At 39.4% G+C, this 16,461-nt stretch overlaps 1 protein-coding gene and 1 long non-coding RNA gene across 6 annotated transcripts in view; one reads left to right on the top strand and one right to left on the bottom strand.

Annotated features, from left to right (window-relative positions):
• atp2b1a (ATPase plasma membrane Ca2+ transporting 1a) overlaps window positions 1-16,461 on the top strand; it is a 54,399-nt gene that overhangs the window by 27,814 nt on the left and 10,124 nt on the right. For all 5 annotated transcript variants that reach the window (XM_084710576.1, XM_084710573.1, XM_084710575.1 and 2 more), the window contains exons 5-17: window positions 661-786; window positions 3,857-4,018; window positions 5,149-5,187; window positions 8,441-8,596; window positions 8,730-8,944; window positions 10,201-10,443; window positions 11,212-11,453; window positions 11,922-12,159; window positions 13,934-14,113; window positions 14,201-14,288; window positions 14,404-14,510; window positions 15,346-15,537; window positions 16,067-16,280. In XM_084710576.1, the coding sequence (XP_084566702.1) occupies window positions 661-786; window positions 3,857-4,018; window positions 5,149-5,187; window positions 8,441-8,596; window positions 8,730-8,944; window positions 10,201-10,443; window positions 11,212-11,453; window positions 11,922-12,159; window positions 13,934-14,113; window positions 14,201-14,288; window positions 14,404-14,510; window positions 15,346-15,537; window positions 16,067-16,280 (2,202 nt within the window). The remainder of the gene's footprint in view (window positions 1-660; window positions 787-3,856; window positions 4,019-5,148; window positions 5,188-8,440; window positions 8,597-8,729; window positions 8,945-10,200; window positions 10,444-11,211; window positions 11,454-11,921; window positions 12,160-13,933; window positions 14,114-14,200; window positions 14,289-14,403; window positions 14,511-15,345; window positions 15,538-16,066; window positions 16,281-16,461) is intronic.
• LOC146306844 (uncharacterized) overlaps window positions 2,743-16,461 on the bottom strand; it is a 26,706-nt gene continuing 12,987 nt past the window's right edge. Inside the window, exons 2-3 of the long non-coding RNA XR_014768951.1 lie at window positions 6,320-6,389; window positions 2,743-3,939 (exon numbers count right to left, since the gene is read on the bottom strand). This is a non-coding gene — a long non-coding RNA (uncharacterized LOC146306844). The remainder of the gene's footprint in view (window positions 3,940-6,319; window positions 6,390-16,461) is intronic.

Raw genomic sequence — 16,461 nt, 5'->3', positions numbered from 1 at the left:
AGATGTCTGCCTTCTCTTGAATATTATGGGCCTTAATGGCGCTCTAAGCACCAAAAAAACTTATTTGAAAAATTCAGTAGCAATGTGCCTCTCCAGAAATCACGACCGAGTTACTCAAGATAATTTACAGACCTTGTTATGAACAGTTCGTGTAGGAGCAATTTTCTTGTAGTAGAAAGAAAGTAGTTCTGGTAGATTGTACTTCAGAAATGAAGTAGTTCCAGTAGATTCTGTCATAGAAAGAACATAGTTTTAACATGGAACTTCTCACAACAAGGTCTGAGGATTATCTTGAGTAATTGGGTTGTGATTTCTGGGAAGTGACATTGTTTCTGATTTCTTCAGATGTATTTCTTGGTGCTTTGGGCACCATGAGCTGAGTGCTGCTTTCATTATAGAGAGAAGGCATCTCTATGGCTGATATCTCCAAATCTCAGTAACTCACACCAAAACAATCTAAATGGATATATAGCACAAAACGTAAGAGGAGAAATATGTATTTTTGATTTTGGGGTAAACAGTCTCTTTAATGCAAATAATTTGAAGGATAAAATTCAAAATGAACAAATTAAAAATGGTTAGAATGAATACCGTGTAATCCAAGATTCGTTCAAAAATAATTGCAAAGTTTTGTACATATTTTTTTTATGCATCTTTCAGGTGACCTTTTGCCTGCCGACGGAGTCCTCATCCAAAGCAACGATCTGAAGATCGATGAGAGCTCACTCACAGGGGAGTCGGACCATGTCAAGAAAACACAAGAAAAAGATCCAATGCTGTTATCAGGTAACACAATTCCTCAGTTTTGTTTTACTTTTCAATAGTTCCTCTCTTGGCTGGTTGTTACCACAAAACAATTACAACTCTGACTTTAAAAAGAGGGTTTGATTGAAAACATGACTTTTGCTGAAGAAATGATCTGTGATGCTTGTAGACAGGCAAAACTGACTGAGCTGAGTACATTTAAATAATACAGCACACGTCATCCTCAAAGTCTGACTTTATGTGAGTTCAGTCTTTATTAAAATGAAATGACAGATAACCCCTCTGCAATTTCCTCATATCAAAATGCAATTAATTTTTCACAGACTTTTAAATTTGGCCACATGCACATAGAAGTCAATGAGGATGCTGACCTTAATCTTACTTTAAAAAATTAATTCTAGTAAAAACTAAATTGATATTTGACCCTCTGTCTTGAGCCTCTTAGATGAAAAACACCCATAACAGACCAATAATAGACTTTGGCATGCTGTCATCAGTGAGGCCATTAGTTTGACACACAGGTGCTTTATTGTGTCCAGAAGGTCACTGGTTCAGTGTGTGAACTGTAATGCAGGGACTGCCTCAGTTGAGTGACGTGACAGGCTGAGTGCTCCACTGTAGACAAGCTGTCATCTTACATTTATATGCTTCGAACGGTGTCAAACATTTCATTTACACCGATAAAGGTTTTAATTAAATCTGCAAAGAAGTAAGACTGGACGATATAGCTGAAAAAATTATCATGATAGAATTTTTAATTTCATTTGGTATAGATAATAATTGCCAATTATTAATCACCATTTTTTAAATAACGGCTGGGGTAATAAAGGTTGGATTTAACCTCCTTACTTTGGATTAACTATTTTATTTAATAAGGCACACCGGTAATAGACTTAAAGAAACAATATGGTAACAATGGAATCCCTGTTTAATATACAATATACGGTTGAAGTGAAATGTTTCCCCCACACCCTCTCCTCCCCAGACTCAAGGGAGCTCAGGTAGGCTGCAGGAACACTGCAGGAGTGCAAGATGAGCACAACATTGTAATTCGACACTATCTAGCAGGGATGAGTCCTAGACTGTGAGTTGATCAGCTGTTTATAATGGTCAGTTGTCAATGTAAAACTAAGCCCCTTATCCAGAAAACAAAAGCCCACTGCTCTGAAAATGACACTCTGGAGTTTAATGGTTATCTGCCTTCTGTTGCCAGACTCCATTAACTTTTCGTTCAGTTTAACATTTATAAACATATTCTTCTTCTACAGGGTTGTTATTGATTTCTTATGACTCATAAACAGACAGTAACGCATCCTATGTCATTAATTTGAACTATAATAATAAGAAATAAATAATAATGTATAATATAATAAACATGACACAGGCAAACAATAGCACAAGTTTCAGACTGGGATTGAAATTTCAAAGGACACTGCAGCTGTAGTGTTGTTGTCAGGAAGTATTTCAACTTGGCATGATAATCTATTACAGTCATTTTATAATTTATCATAGTCAGTATATTACAGATTTCTCCTTTAATAGATTTAAATATGAATCTGCCATTCTGGCTTGCTGACCTGTCCTTTTTTTATTAACAATTTCCTCAATGTCCTCACTCATTTTCTCACTCCACGCTGTTTCTGTTGTTGTGTCACATGTGAAAGATTGGTGTTAGCACGTCGCTTTTGGCACGCTCCATTATCAAGGGACATGATTGGGTTTTTGTGAGCCAGGGCATATTTGTTATGCACTGTCATGGAGGTTTGCATTTAATACATTTAATGTGAAGCTATTTAACATTTTATTGAACAATTGTCTTATTTCTATTGGTGAAGTATCCATTGTAGACACATAGAATTATTGTTTTATTGCTAGGCCTACTAAAAATGGGTGAAACCACTACTTTAATTTCTTTTATTAAATTTTGATAATTCACAAATGAGCTATTGCAGCTGCAGATTGAAAATAGCCCAAAGAATTCATCACTATTCAGTGTCATGCACAACCCCTGTTTTAATGATAATTTACCTTGGCTTTTAAAGACAAGTCTCTCTGTGTATCCGGTGTTGTTGTGTTAATTTGCATAGGTTTAGTGACAAGCTGGATTAGAAATTGAAAATGAATTGGGGTCCCCATCCTACTGCTCAGTGTAATCAATTATCAGCCATCCAACACTGCCCAGATGTGAAGCTGTAATAGTGTGAGTTTTTTGCTGTGTAGAGAGTCCACTCCATGCGCACAAAGCCCCTTCAACTTTGTGTTTGTGTTGTCAGATCGCTCTGTCTTCACCGCTCTGTTGCCCATATGAAGTGTGTAGGGAATCTGGAGAAACACTTCTTGTTTAGTTCATCTGGCTCTGTGCTGGCATACCTCCAGCAGAAAGGAGTGTGCTCTGCGTGTGTGTGTGTATACACAGCTTCACTACTGCTTTTTGATTTCCCTCAGCACAGGCTGTATCCCTTCTGCCATCACGCTCACGAATGAAAGGGAAAGCATCGTCTAATTAACACAGGCATGAGAGAACTTTTAGAAACTTTCCACTTCTTAGCTCTTTTCAGTCGCTCTCTCTTCCGCTGTTTGCTTTTTCTCTTCAAATCAGCAAGATTTGCCCGTGTCCTGGGAGACCCAGAGATGTTAAACCCTGTTGCAGCCTCTCAGATTTCCATTAATTCACCCGGTCTGACAATTGGCTTTTGATTAAAGGCTGTTGATTAAAGCTTTGGAGGGTATTTGCAGTGTCTCAGTGTTTCTTTCTCTTTTTACTTGCAAGTGCACAATTCCTTTTTTATTTATTGCCTCCATTTGAAAACCTGTATTTACTGTTTTTTGTCCTCCTTGTGTGTAGCTGAACATGCCACTTGAAAGCCTGGCTAAACTACCTACTCAGTAAGCAAAGGAATCTATCATGCTAGCCTGCACCAAAATGAAAAAGTCAAAGCAACAAATGTGTTGGAAATGTATTTTTGGTCAGAGTTAAAGCTACAGATTGTGGTGTATGTAATCTTGGAAACATCATTCAGTCAGATACTGTCCATGCCCTTTCCCTCCCTCCCTTATTGACTGATGTCTTATTTTCCTCCTCTGTCCAAAGGCACCCATGTAATGGAAGGCTCAGGGAAAATGGTGGTCACTGCCGTGGGTGTCAACTCGCAAACTGGAATTATCTTCACTTTACTTGGGAGTGCCGAGGATGACGACGATGACGAAGAGGAAAAGAAAAGGGAAAAGGAGGAAAAGAAGAAACAGAGAAAAAGTTAGTATCCTCACAGTTTATTTTCCTTCCCCTGTTTCTGTTGGTATTGATCAGTCTGCACAGCAGGTGGACATGTTTGTGCAGACAGTTTTATTTTCTACCAACAGTTTTGCATCTCACAGAAATATTCCATCATCTTCCATTCAGGCTTTTTTTTATAATTTGAAGACAGAAAGGGCTGAGCCTATGCAGAAAAACGTTGTTGACTTGGTAGCAGAGATGCATGCACACTAAGAACGCAGGTTAACTGCTACTTAAGCAAGTTCAGGATGCTTCCTCAGGAGCTCATGGCTGAGCTGTAGGAGGTTCTGCAGTTACATACAGAAAGGACTGCAACTAATTATCATATTTAGCAATTAATCAATTAATCTGTAACAGTGGTTTTGAAAGTCTGAGACTGTGGGCCCCCCATGGATATCATCATGATTATGTTATATGACTGCCCTGGGGAGGGCCTTATCCCACTCTGAAAACTTCTGCCCTTTAAAATGTCATAAAATGGTGTAAAATGCCCTTAATAGTTGCCCATGTCTTGTTTAAACTGACTGAAACTTGAGAAGCTTTATGACTAAAGCACTTGTTTGATTATCAAAATAGCTGCAGATAGAGCTGCAACTATGAGAGATTAATCAGTTTTTTAACTGCTGAATAAACAATTGACAGCTATTTTGCTAATCAATAAAAAAAGTACAAATTCTCTGATTTCTACTTCTCAAATGTGACAGTAAGCTATCTGTGGTTTGCGGGCAAAACAAAACGTGAGCACATCACATTAGGCTTTGGGAATTTTACACCAATTTATGAACCAATTAACCTCGATTTATCAAGGAAAGGATCAACAGATTAAGTGATAATGAAAATGATAGGGAGTGCTTTTCTGTTAAATAATCAATTAATGAACTCATCATTGCAGCTCTCAGTGGCTAAGTTTTACTTCTTTTTATGAGAAATTGGAAACTGTAATGTTGGGACTAACTCTTGTATCAGTCAATTATCAAACTGGTTGGTAATTAATTTATAATTGATTAAGGGTTACAGGTTTAATTTTGAAACTGGTTCATAGTACAGTTGCTTTGTCTTGCCTACTACTACATGGAGCACTGCTGACACCATTTTGTATTTTTCCACAGACAAGAAGCAGGATGGATCTGTAGAAAATCGTAAGAAAGGTAAGTTGTTGCGCACACACACACACACACACACACACACACACACACACCTATAATTGCCTTACAGCTTAGCACCTACCTTTATGTATTAGTCTTAACTTCATCAGTTTCTCCCTCCCTGTTTAAGAGCACTGGATGTAGGTTAAAGCCCCGAATTGTTAATAATTGCCTGCAGTGGTTTTATGCAAGTAATGAGAGAGTTGCATATTTTTGCATGACCCTATGTCAGTCTATACTTAGCACGGGTTGTTCTTCCCCATCCATTGTACTGTCTGGCCCTCCCGTCTGTCTCTATCTCCTCTTTTCTCGTCCTTCCCTGGCACATTGCGCTTTGAGCAGCAGGTGCTACTGAATCCAGTTATAGCGATTAGTGGTGAGGAGATTAAAGCCATGCAACAATTCTGGGGCCAGAACATCTGCTTTCCCACCCATCTCTCTCTGCAACTGTCCCTCAGGCCCCCACAATTTGATTCTTATTGATGTCCCAATCTGGACTATTCAGAGTCAAACTATAAGACTCTGCAGCGGTGCAATTTCACACTGACAACAATGATAATGAGGCTGTTTTAGAGGTAATTCAGCCAGCTAGCCGGGCAGCTCGTAGTCCTGCTGGGACACTATGATCAGTAGTGCTTGGGTCTGTGACCACAACCCTGGCGCTAGTCCCTGGTGCACAGATTCCCTCTGCCTGCCAGGAATCAACAGTAATCCTTTAGACTGAGATTACACAGGCCATGTAAGTGCAGAACAAGCCACAGTCCTCAGCAGCTGCAGTAGCCCAGTTCTAATGCCCCTCCTCTTCCTGCTACATACATTCACACACAATGCAATGCTACTGCCCATACTGGAGTAAATATAGTTCTTGACATTGTTTCTAAAAAAGTAAAGCTCCTGAAATTACACGAGGCACCCAAATAGTGCATTCATGGCAATAATATCAGCAAAAATGACAGTAAGCAAAAGATGGAAAATATGTCGGTTGTCCTGCAGCAGCAGTAGATTCGGTGCCCAGCAGAGCTAATGATTTTATCTCGCTGAGTGACACAACAGAGACCAGCCCCTGCTGGCTGGCCAGCCAGCCGCCTCTCCTCCCCTCCTTTGCCATTAGAGGCTTTGCCGTCTCCAAGGTTACCTGGTTTAGATGTGGGTTTGGGATTCCCGTCAGTCCTGCACGCGAGGGAGGGTGGTCCTCCTGAGGGATGCTGGAGGAAGAGATGAAAGAGATTTATGGGAATTTAACTGGCCACAACAACTGCCACGGTTGCTGTCGAAGGAAGAGGTGATTCCTCAGGCGGATCCCAGTGCTACCAGCTGGTTAACCTGTTCTTTAAATCTCTAGGTGGGAGTGTGGTAATTACACCTCCAAATCTTTCAGCTAATTAACTGTGCAGTCAGATCACTGCAAACATAATTACACTGACATTTCCCAAGTTCCATGGAAAAAAGGGAAGCAAGAATAGCATGCTAAAGTTTTGAGTGACATGACATCTCTTCTCTTGGAAGTGACTTTTCATTTAATCTCTGTTATACTTGAACTACAGCGTTCTGACGGGACTTGTTGTGGCTTGTTACCTGCTAAATCAGATAATCAAATAACTTCAAGGGAAAAATCTAGTCCAAACCTGTTGTTGAACTACTTGTTCTTTTTTCCATAACCTCTTTTTATATCTGAAGAGTGTACCATAACCAGCATCAATGGGTAAACATGAATAATAGAGTACACAGAGTTGCCTCTTATCCCCATCCCCTTACTACGAATAAATAAACAAATCAGACAGATGAGCAAGCAAAAGAACAAATAAACAAACCAAAAAAGTATACTTACTATGTTTTTTGACACTGCACTAAAAACAAAGCAAAAACAGAGACAGTAGCAGAATTTTATGTAACAATAACTTAATATTTCCAGGCCAGAAAATATCCACTTCTGTCACTGATCTGTTTCAAAATAAGTTTTAAAAATAAGAAATTTATGGACACAAAAGTTCTTGAAATGTATCCTTAATTGTTCTTTTCTATGGTTGATCTTTCTAATGGTGAAAAAATAAGTATTTGGTCCAGGAACAACCAAAATAAAAATCTGCCCTTCCTTGCAAAATATGTTAGAAATAAAAAATAAAATACAATACAATAAATAGAAACAAGGGTTTAAATCAAATTCTGTTTCCAAAACTGACTAAGTGAATGGTTGAATCAGAATCCAGAAACTTTTCAACAGATCACATGGCCAAAACAGATGCATAAATGATCTTCTGTAGTTTTACATATAGGACAGTTGGGTGAATTATCATTGGAAATTTTATTCATGTCTGTGAGAACCTAGAATCAACTTCCTTTATTTTGTTACTTGTAGATGGGAAAGGCATTCTCTCACCAATGTTTAGTCAGGTATTTAAAAACAAAAACATCCACCTGTTCTTAACACAGCCATAACAGGAAATATAGAAAATGAAAATGATAAAGGGTGAAATTATTTGAATGAAATAGAGTTCACATGTTGTTGGACCACATTCCCTCACTGGTGTAACAGTAACGCGTTTTATTTCAGGTCTTGCAAATGTAAGCAAATAGGCAAATCTGAATAGGCTTCATTTGATTGAGGAATGAAGCTCTTGTGTGTTCTTTGGCTTATGCTGATTTGTTACAACTGCTCGACTGGTTTGATCAGAAATCCATGTGTGCTCTTTTCGTAAATCCTGGAATCTGTTTGAAGATGCCTTGGGCTAGTATGGAACTTGATGTTAGTAATTTCCAGGTCTGAACAATCAACTTTTTTCAATTCACTTTCAGATCTTATTTAGGAAAGAGACTAAAAGATATGGCAGGAAATTAATCATATAATATTTATTCAATATGTTACTGGTTAGTTTACTTCCTCTCTGTGCAGAGATTGTTTAACACAAGAATGTCATCTAACTTTCTGCATAGAAGTAATTGTTTTGTTTGAGCTGCAGTATGAGCTACAATCTTCTGGCATTTATTTGTCAATATAATATCATACTTAGTCTGAATGTACCATACATGTTCATTTACATAATAAACTTCTAGTTATTTGTAAAAGAAGTCAAATTTGGTCTGAAAAATCCAGTCTAGTAAAATTTTGAAATGGAAAATGCGCAGGAATCCTGGAGACATTGAACCCAGTATTGCTTTTGTATAAAAATCAAATTGTGTACATTAAATTTGGGCGCATCATTTGAGTGTAACTGTCAGGTGGTTTCATTCAGCAGCTTTTCCTTGTTCTCTTCTGCAGCTAAAGCACAGGATGGTGCTGCCATGGAAATGCAGCCTCTGAACAGTGATGAGGGAGCTGATGCAGAGGAGAAGAAGAAAGCCAACCTGCCAAAGAAAGAGAAGTCTGTTCTCCAGGGCAAACTGACCAAACTAGCTGTACAGATTGGCAAAGCAGGTGAGAGTCGGGAGAAGAACACTTGATTCTGGTGCAGCTGAATGCCACAGAGAGCAAAACATGGTAATTTTATGTGCTTGTCTTCTTGTATCCCTTCATTCACTGTCATTTTATTTTCTCCCGTTCCCCTCAGGTCTGGTCATGTCAGCCATCACTGTCATCATCCTGGTGGTGCTGTTTGTAGTCGACACCTTCTGGATCCAAAATCTGCCCTGGGTCAAGGACTGCACGCCCATTTACATTCAGTTCTTTGTCAAATTCTTCATCATTGGCGTCACTGTTCTGGTGGTGGCTGTTCCCGAAGGCCTGCCCCTCGCTGTAACAATCTCCCTGGCATACTCCGTTAAGGTAAAGTCCTCCCGGCCAACTGACCTGTGTCCAGTGCTGACCAGCTTACACATTAGCCTATTAAAACTAGCAAGCCAGGCTGTTAAGACAAGGAGACTTTGCTAACTGATACCCTAAAGCCAAGCTATGATCCCCTGTGCTGAAGCGGTTAGCCAACAGAGGGCTTTATCCAATCAAGGAGCTATTAATTTAAATCTTGTAGCCTTTAAACAGCAGTGTTTCTTAAATGAGGTTACTACATAACACTATGGAGTACCACAGAGGGTATGTGAGATTTTCTTAAAAATGTTAATTTGAAAAATATTGTTAATAACTATAACTTATAGTAACTTAAATAAAAATTTAAGTTCAGTGAAACCACATTTTATATTCAGTATTCCTACTTTAATGCAATTGTTAACTGCCAAAAATTGTCAGCTACTGTTCCGTACAGAAGAAGAAGGCAACAAATGCAGTTACATTCACTGTGAGCAGGACGCCAGTTTTGGTGTTGAATGATAGATGAATATCAATTAACTGTCACTGAAATGTAGCAGTAATGCATCTGAAAAGAAAGAAAGCAAAAACAGAGCCAACAAACAGTCCCAACTGTTACTACTACTGATGGCACAGCACTGTATTGTACCTCTATATTTGTTTTCTATCAAAAATATTTTGTGCTGGTCAGGGGGTACTTGGCTGAGAAAATATTTCAAAGGAGTGTTTACATTATTGAAAATAGTTTGAGAACCACTAAGCTGCAAATTACAGGGTTCTTTTGTATGCTCGAAAACCCTGAAAACACTTTGAGAGGTGCTGGAAACTGCTTGAAGTTGTAAGTGCTTTACTTTCATAATAAATCTTTATCTGATTCAATAGTTCACTTTTTAGAGAAAGAAAATAAGTTGGAGAGAGCTTACTTGCTTTTGCCTTTGGCCCAAAATGAAGACGCCTCCACTTGCCTCTCTGTACTTGTGGCTACACTTAGTGTGATCTGTCAGTCCTCGTTGAAATGTTATTTAATGTTATATGACTGTAAGTTATTTGTTTAGTAATTGTTTTAGTTATTGTTTTATATTGATTAGAAATGTTTTATAGGATGTCAGGTCTACTTACAGGCAGGTGACACGTTTGGAAACATGAGATTTTGTTGTTTGTTTGGGTTTTCAATTTGATGAAGAAAGGAAACCCTGAAGTTAAAATCATGTTCAGAGAAAATAAAAATAATTAAAGCCTGAATGTAGTTGGCATTGATATATTGTTTTATCTTCCCACAGAAAATGATGAAAGACAACAACTTGGTGCGTCATTTGGACGCCTGTGAGACGATGGGCAACGCCACCGCCATCTGCTCTGACAAGACTGGTACGCTCACCATGAACCGCATGACGGTGGTGCAGGCCTACATCGCTGAGAAGCACTACAAGAAGGTCCCCGAACCAGAGAACATCCCCACCTCCACTTTAGACATCCTAATTCTGGGCATCGCAGTCAACTGCGCCTACACCACTAAGATCATGGTGAGCCTGAGGAAAGCAATGTGGCTCTAAAATCAGCATTTGTGCAGTGTCTTAAACAAGTCTAAAATCCATCTCGATTTTAGGTCATATAGGGAAAATTCAACCCAAAATACAAAAAGCTGATTTTTCCTCCTACCTGTAATGCTATTTATTAATTTGGACAGCTTTGGTGTGAGTTGAAGAGTTTTGGAGATATTGGTTGTAGAGATATCTGTCTTCTCTCCAATATAATGGAACTAGATGGCGCTCAGCTTGTTGTGCTCAAAGCAAACCTACAGACCTTGTTGCGAGCAATTTAATGTAGGAACTACTTTATTTCTAGTAGTTTGGGTAGATTCTACTGTAAAAAGAAAGTAGATTCCACAGTATATTATTTTGTTGCTTTGAGCACCATAAGAAGTGTGCATTTAGTCTCATAATACTGGATAGAAGGCAGACATCTTTATGGCTGATAACTCCAAAACTCTGCAACTCAGGCTAAAAATATCTACATTAGAACATCATTAGACATTATTCATTTTTTAAGTTGGATTTAACTCATTTAACTCATCTTGCTTTTAAATGTTGTAAAATAATTGTATGGATCACACTGTAACGACTACAAAATGAAACTAACACTGATTTTTTTGCCAGTATGGACATGGAATAGGTATTAAATTACATTCAGGTCCGAAATTGAACATGTTGAGACCTGCAGAAGCCCTGAAAATACACTTGTTATCTGCATGAATATAACCATCCCTACTGTTTTTCCACCTTTTCCATCAGCCTCCAGAGAAAGAAGGCGGCCTGCCACGGCAGGTGGGCAACAAGACCGAATGTGCCTTGCTTGGCTTTTCTAATGACCTGAAGCGCGACTACCAGGCTATTCGCGTCGAGATCCCTGAAGAGAAACTCTACAAAGTCTACACCTTCAACTCAGTCCGCAAGTCTATGAGCACTGTGTTGAAGATGGCTGATGGCAGCTACCGCATGTTCAGCAAAGGGGCCTCAGAAATCCTCCTAAAAAAGTAAGAAAGCTCTTATTATATTTAATTGTGTGATTTATCTTTTTATCTGTGTTTTCACATAAATTATTCCACCTAATAAAAGGTTAGTCTGTAGATTTTTCACATGTTCCAGCTGGACAGACTGCAGTAAATTATATGTGTAATGGCTTAAGCAGCTAAGAAGTTCAAGTGCATCCCACCCAAGCCCTTTACTTTGCGACTTAAAAACAGGCGCTGAGAAAATGAGCCGGTAACAACTCTGTAAGCCTCTTAACCAAGCAGGCTTCTTTTTAACCCACAGAGGGCTTAGTATGACTCCTTACTACTGCAGCTCACCATCCAAATGCTTTGTTTTCTCCTCTGCTCATAACCCTTTGTCGCCTCCTTTATCCACATTCCTCAACTACATCTCTTAATTCCCATCTTCCTTTTTCTTTTTACACTCTTCTCTTCACTTCTATATTGATATGTCCTCTTTTCTCCTTCCAGGTGCTATAAAATCCTGACGGCAAATGGAGAGTCCAAGGTGTTCCGCCCACGGGACAGAGACGACATGGTTAAGAAAGTGATCGAGCCCATGGCCTCAGAGGGCCTAAGGACCATCTGCCTTGCATACAGAGACTTTCCTGCCTCTGAGGGTGAGCCTGACTGGGACAGTGAAAATGATATCCTCACTGGACTGACCTGCATCTGTGTTGTGGGAATCGAAGACCCTGTGAGACCCGAGGTGAGTTGATGCACATGCACGGACGCATATCAGCATGGCGTTTAATCAGAGTCATTGTTTAAATGGTAAAAGGTATAAAGAACTTAATTTCATAAATAGAATTGCTTGTGTGTTCACTGAAGGTACAGGTGTAGGAAGTCAAGCATTGCACTGCTGTGGACAGGGTCAGCAGCTAAATGGGCCCTTTTTTAAAGTGTATGCTGTATTGAGAATGTTTTCACTGCTTTACCTTAATTATTTATTTTATTTTTTTACTTGGCTCTCCATTAGCCACCACTTAGGTAGTGGCTACTGCCAGTAAGACATATTACCGTTTCTGACAGGAAGCTGCCATTGTATAAGCCAAATATCACCATCCAAAGCAATCAGACTACTTTGACAAAATGAGTAATTTTACCTCACAGGATATGGGAGTTGCTGATCTACCACTGCTTCAATCAGTTAGTTTGTCTTTGCTAACCCCTTAAAATGCATAAGTCAGACAATAACAAACAAACTTGCAGATTAAGACTGCGTCAGACCAGCAACTTCTGTGGACTGTAAGATATAATGAACGTTTTTGCTAGTGAATTCTGGTGGCTTTGTAGAGAGCAACATATAATAAACACTTGAAATGATATTTGGAGGAGGGGTATCCCCTTAAGATAAATCCGATTACAGGACAAACTGCTGAGTCACAGTGGAATTGACAGCTTTTTCAGCTGCACAAATTACAAAGTCAAGTAGCTCTGTGCCACTTGATTTTAGGCCTGTGCTGTCGTCTTTATCAGCTCCATGTGTTGTGCTCGCATCTGCAGCCCAGGGGTCAGGTTATGCTCAAAAAGTAGCACATACAGTTTATCGTCAGACCATGTCAGAAGGCTAAAGTGTTTGAAACTGGTCTGAAGAGCCACACTTGAAGGCAGCGTGAAAAGCCAGATTTTCAGACCCTCTCTCTTTTGAAGACATTCAGTGTTGGACTCTGTGACAGAAATAGAAAACCAAAAAAAAGAGCTAGAGAGAGATGCTCAAACCCTGGCTTCTTTCTCACCTCTGCACAGCTGATCAATAACATGAAATGAGTGTGTGAATGTCAGATTTTACAGAAATGTTTGTACACAACCCCTGAAAAGCCTCCGAAGCTATTGGTCTGACAAGCAGTTCTGAAGAAAGATACTGGCAGCTTAATGGTTTAGCTCTTTCTACTGGACTGTTGGCCAAGCTTTTTGAGTTAAGCAAGAAAGCTGGATGACGGGAGATGCTGTGTCAGCCATTTTTTAAACATGAGGAGTGGCTCCACTTTGGCACAAGCATACATAAATGCATAATACATAATAAATAAATGCAGGAGAGGAGTTGTGTTATTGAGGCTTTTGAGGGAGGGGTGGTTCCATAACTTAATGAATGTTAAGTGAAAAGAAATGCAGTAGGGTCATTAGCTTGCTAAATCATTCACTCATCACTCATTTTGTACTGGGCAGGTAACAAACACCCAAATTGTTTGCTGGAAAGGGTGGGGTTTTTGTTTTGGAACTGGATTGATTAGAGCAGGTACACTCCACCAAACAGCCTGTATATGAATCTGAACCCAAACAAAAACAGGTCGATTAAAAAAACAACAAAACAAGTAGATAAAAGCTGGGCAGAGCTGCGGAGTTAGATGTTACTAATCACCACTTCATGAAATGGGGCAGGATATGATTCAGTGTAGAAATACAAAAACCTAATTTTAATATCCCCTGTCATATGCAAAATTAAAATTTATTTCCTTCTTTGTGTTTCCGTTTTCCCTCAGGTCCCAGATGCGATCAGGAAATGCCAGCGTGCTGGCATCACGGTGCGGATGGTGACTGGGGACAACATAAACACAGCTCGAGCCATCGCCACAAAGTGCGGCATCCTGCAGCCAGGAGACGACTTCATCTGCCTAGAGGGAAAAGAGTTCAACCGACGGATACGCAATGAGAAAGGAGAGGTGGGCCGCAGCAAAATACTGAAACCTCAGAGACTGTTAAAACATGTACTGTTGGGATTCTATTAGGGTTTTGTCTCATGTTTCTAGATTGAACAAGAACGCATTGACAAGATCTGGCCCAAACTACGAGTACTGGCTCGCTCTTCCCCCACAGACAAACACACCTTAGTGAAAGGTAGTTCTGTTTTTCTGGTTTGGGTAAAAATCTTTGAAAAAATGTTTTATTGTCACTAGTTTGTTGTTTTTAGGCCTCAAGGTCTCATTAAAGTATTGGTGTTTTACTTTTGCAGGTATTATTGACAGCACAGTGGTAGAACAGAGACAAGTAGTAGCAGTGACAGGAGACGGTACCAACGATGGTCCTGCCTTAAAGAAAGCTGATGTTGGCTTTGCTATGGTGAGTTTCTTCCATGTTTACTATCAGAATAGATATCTAGTCATAAAAATGTGTCATTTTATACATACAAAACATGTTTTGCTGACATTTTCTGAAACATGTTGTGATCAGATGCAGATGCCTCTATGACTCCCATATGTCCTCAAAGTTATTTTCCTGAAGGGTAATGGAGAAGGCAATTCTTTCCATTTAAAAGGTTTCATGAATTGTATTGTACCAGCCCTCTATAGATGGAGTTTGTGGCTGAAGCCATGTCCTTGTAATTGCTTTTCTAGCAGCTACACTCAGAAATCCAAGCAAGTGTTTATTTTTGATGTTGAAAGATGTTGAATATAAGAACACAAAAAGGAGTTCGCCCCAAATAAAACTATTTTTTGTCCCAAATATAGTCACTAATTCTCTGTAAATCCTGTACCAAAAAGACCAAAACAAGTGGCAGTGATTTTCCTCTTGGGAGCAAATATTTTGACTTTCTCTGGAATGCAACTGTTTTCTTTTCCCATTTTTGTTTTATATATGTGCTAGTTACTAATTTAACCTCCTGAAGTCCCATATATAGTCTTGGAATCACTTTTAAGATCAGTCTGCTCTACATACACTCATAAATCCTTCAATTTGTTGTTTTCAAATGCATAATAACTGTTGATGTGATGACGCACCCACAGAAACTTAAATGTCACCAATATTTAACCCATGTAGTTTTTACTGGCTGAAAAGAGCACGATTTTTCCTGATTTTTAAAAAAAAAAAAGTATAGTATGAGGCCCAATTAGCTCATTCCTTATAGCTCAGATGCAGACAGATTCTTGATCATGTTCATGGTTTTCCTCTCCAGGGTATTGCCGGCACAGACGTAGCCAAAGAGGCATCTGACATCATCCTGACCGACGACAACTTTTCCAGCATCGTCAAAGCCGTCATGTGGGGACGCAACGTCTACGACAGCATCTCCAAGTTCCTCCAGTTTCAGCTCACTGTCAACGTGGTGGCCGTTATCGTAGCATTCACAGGAGCCTGCATCACACAGGTTAGAGCCAGCGGAGTCTGTTTCATGTTGATTTAAAAAGGCATTGGTCAGTGTGAAGATGGTTAAACTGTGAAAAGTTTTATTTAGTAGTTCACACTTCTGACTCAGGAATGGAATTGGTGCAGCTGGCAGTGACAGACTGAAATAACTAGAGCTTTACCTCCAATGTGTGAAGCTTTTTTTGATTAAAAAAAACTTGAAAATTGTTTTCACTTCTCCCTATCTTGTGGAGATCCAGCAGTAAAAGAGGAGAAACACTGGGTCTGATAGAATTCTGAAGATTTGCACTGGGCATCTTCAAACTGGCTTTGCTGTATTCTATTTATAAAATGGTGTACTCACTGAATTTCCTCGTGCATTAGAAATTACAAGCACCTGTGAAAGAGGTCAGATTTTGGTTCAGTCAAATTATATCGAATGTCAAGTCTAGTTTTCCTTGAGATATTACAGTTTGTGTGACAGTGATGTGAATTTTGTTGCAGAGTTATTTTTCTCTTCTCAACCTAATTTGGTACCGCTCTCCCTCCAGGACTCTCCACTGAAAGCCGTACAGATGTTGTGGGTCAACCTCATCATGGACACCTTTGCTTCACTCGCCCTGGCCACAGAACCCCCCACAGAAGCCCTGCTGCTAAGGAAGCCATATGGCCGCAACAAGCCTCTCATCTCCCGCACCATGATGAAGAACATCTTGGGTCAGGGAGTGTACCAGCTAATCATCATCTTTACTCTGCTCTTTGCTGGTAAGGAACTAGAAAACTATAAACCTCACTTCTGAAAAATTTGCGACTTTGTGAAAAAAGATAAATAAAAACTGAATGCAGTTATTTGCAAATCCTTATTATCCTTTGCAATCTAGTTAAATACAGTGTAAACTAAAGACAGTTTTCTTTTAACAGTATTTGTTAAGCATTTGTCAACTGA

Source organism: Lutjanus erythropterus, chromosome 22 (assembly GCF_056507025.1).
Source record: "Lutjanus erythropterus isolate fLutEry1 chromosome 22, fLutEry1.hap2, whole genome shotgun sequence".
Classification (NCBI taxonomy): Eukaryota; Metazoa; Chordata; class Actinopteri; order Lutjaniformes; family Lutjanidae; genus Lutjanus; species Lutjanus erythropterus.
This window is presented reverse-complemented; position numbering and strand designations above follow the sequence as displayed.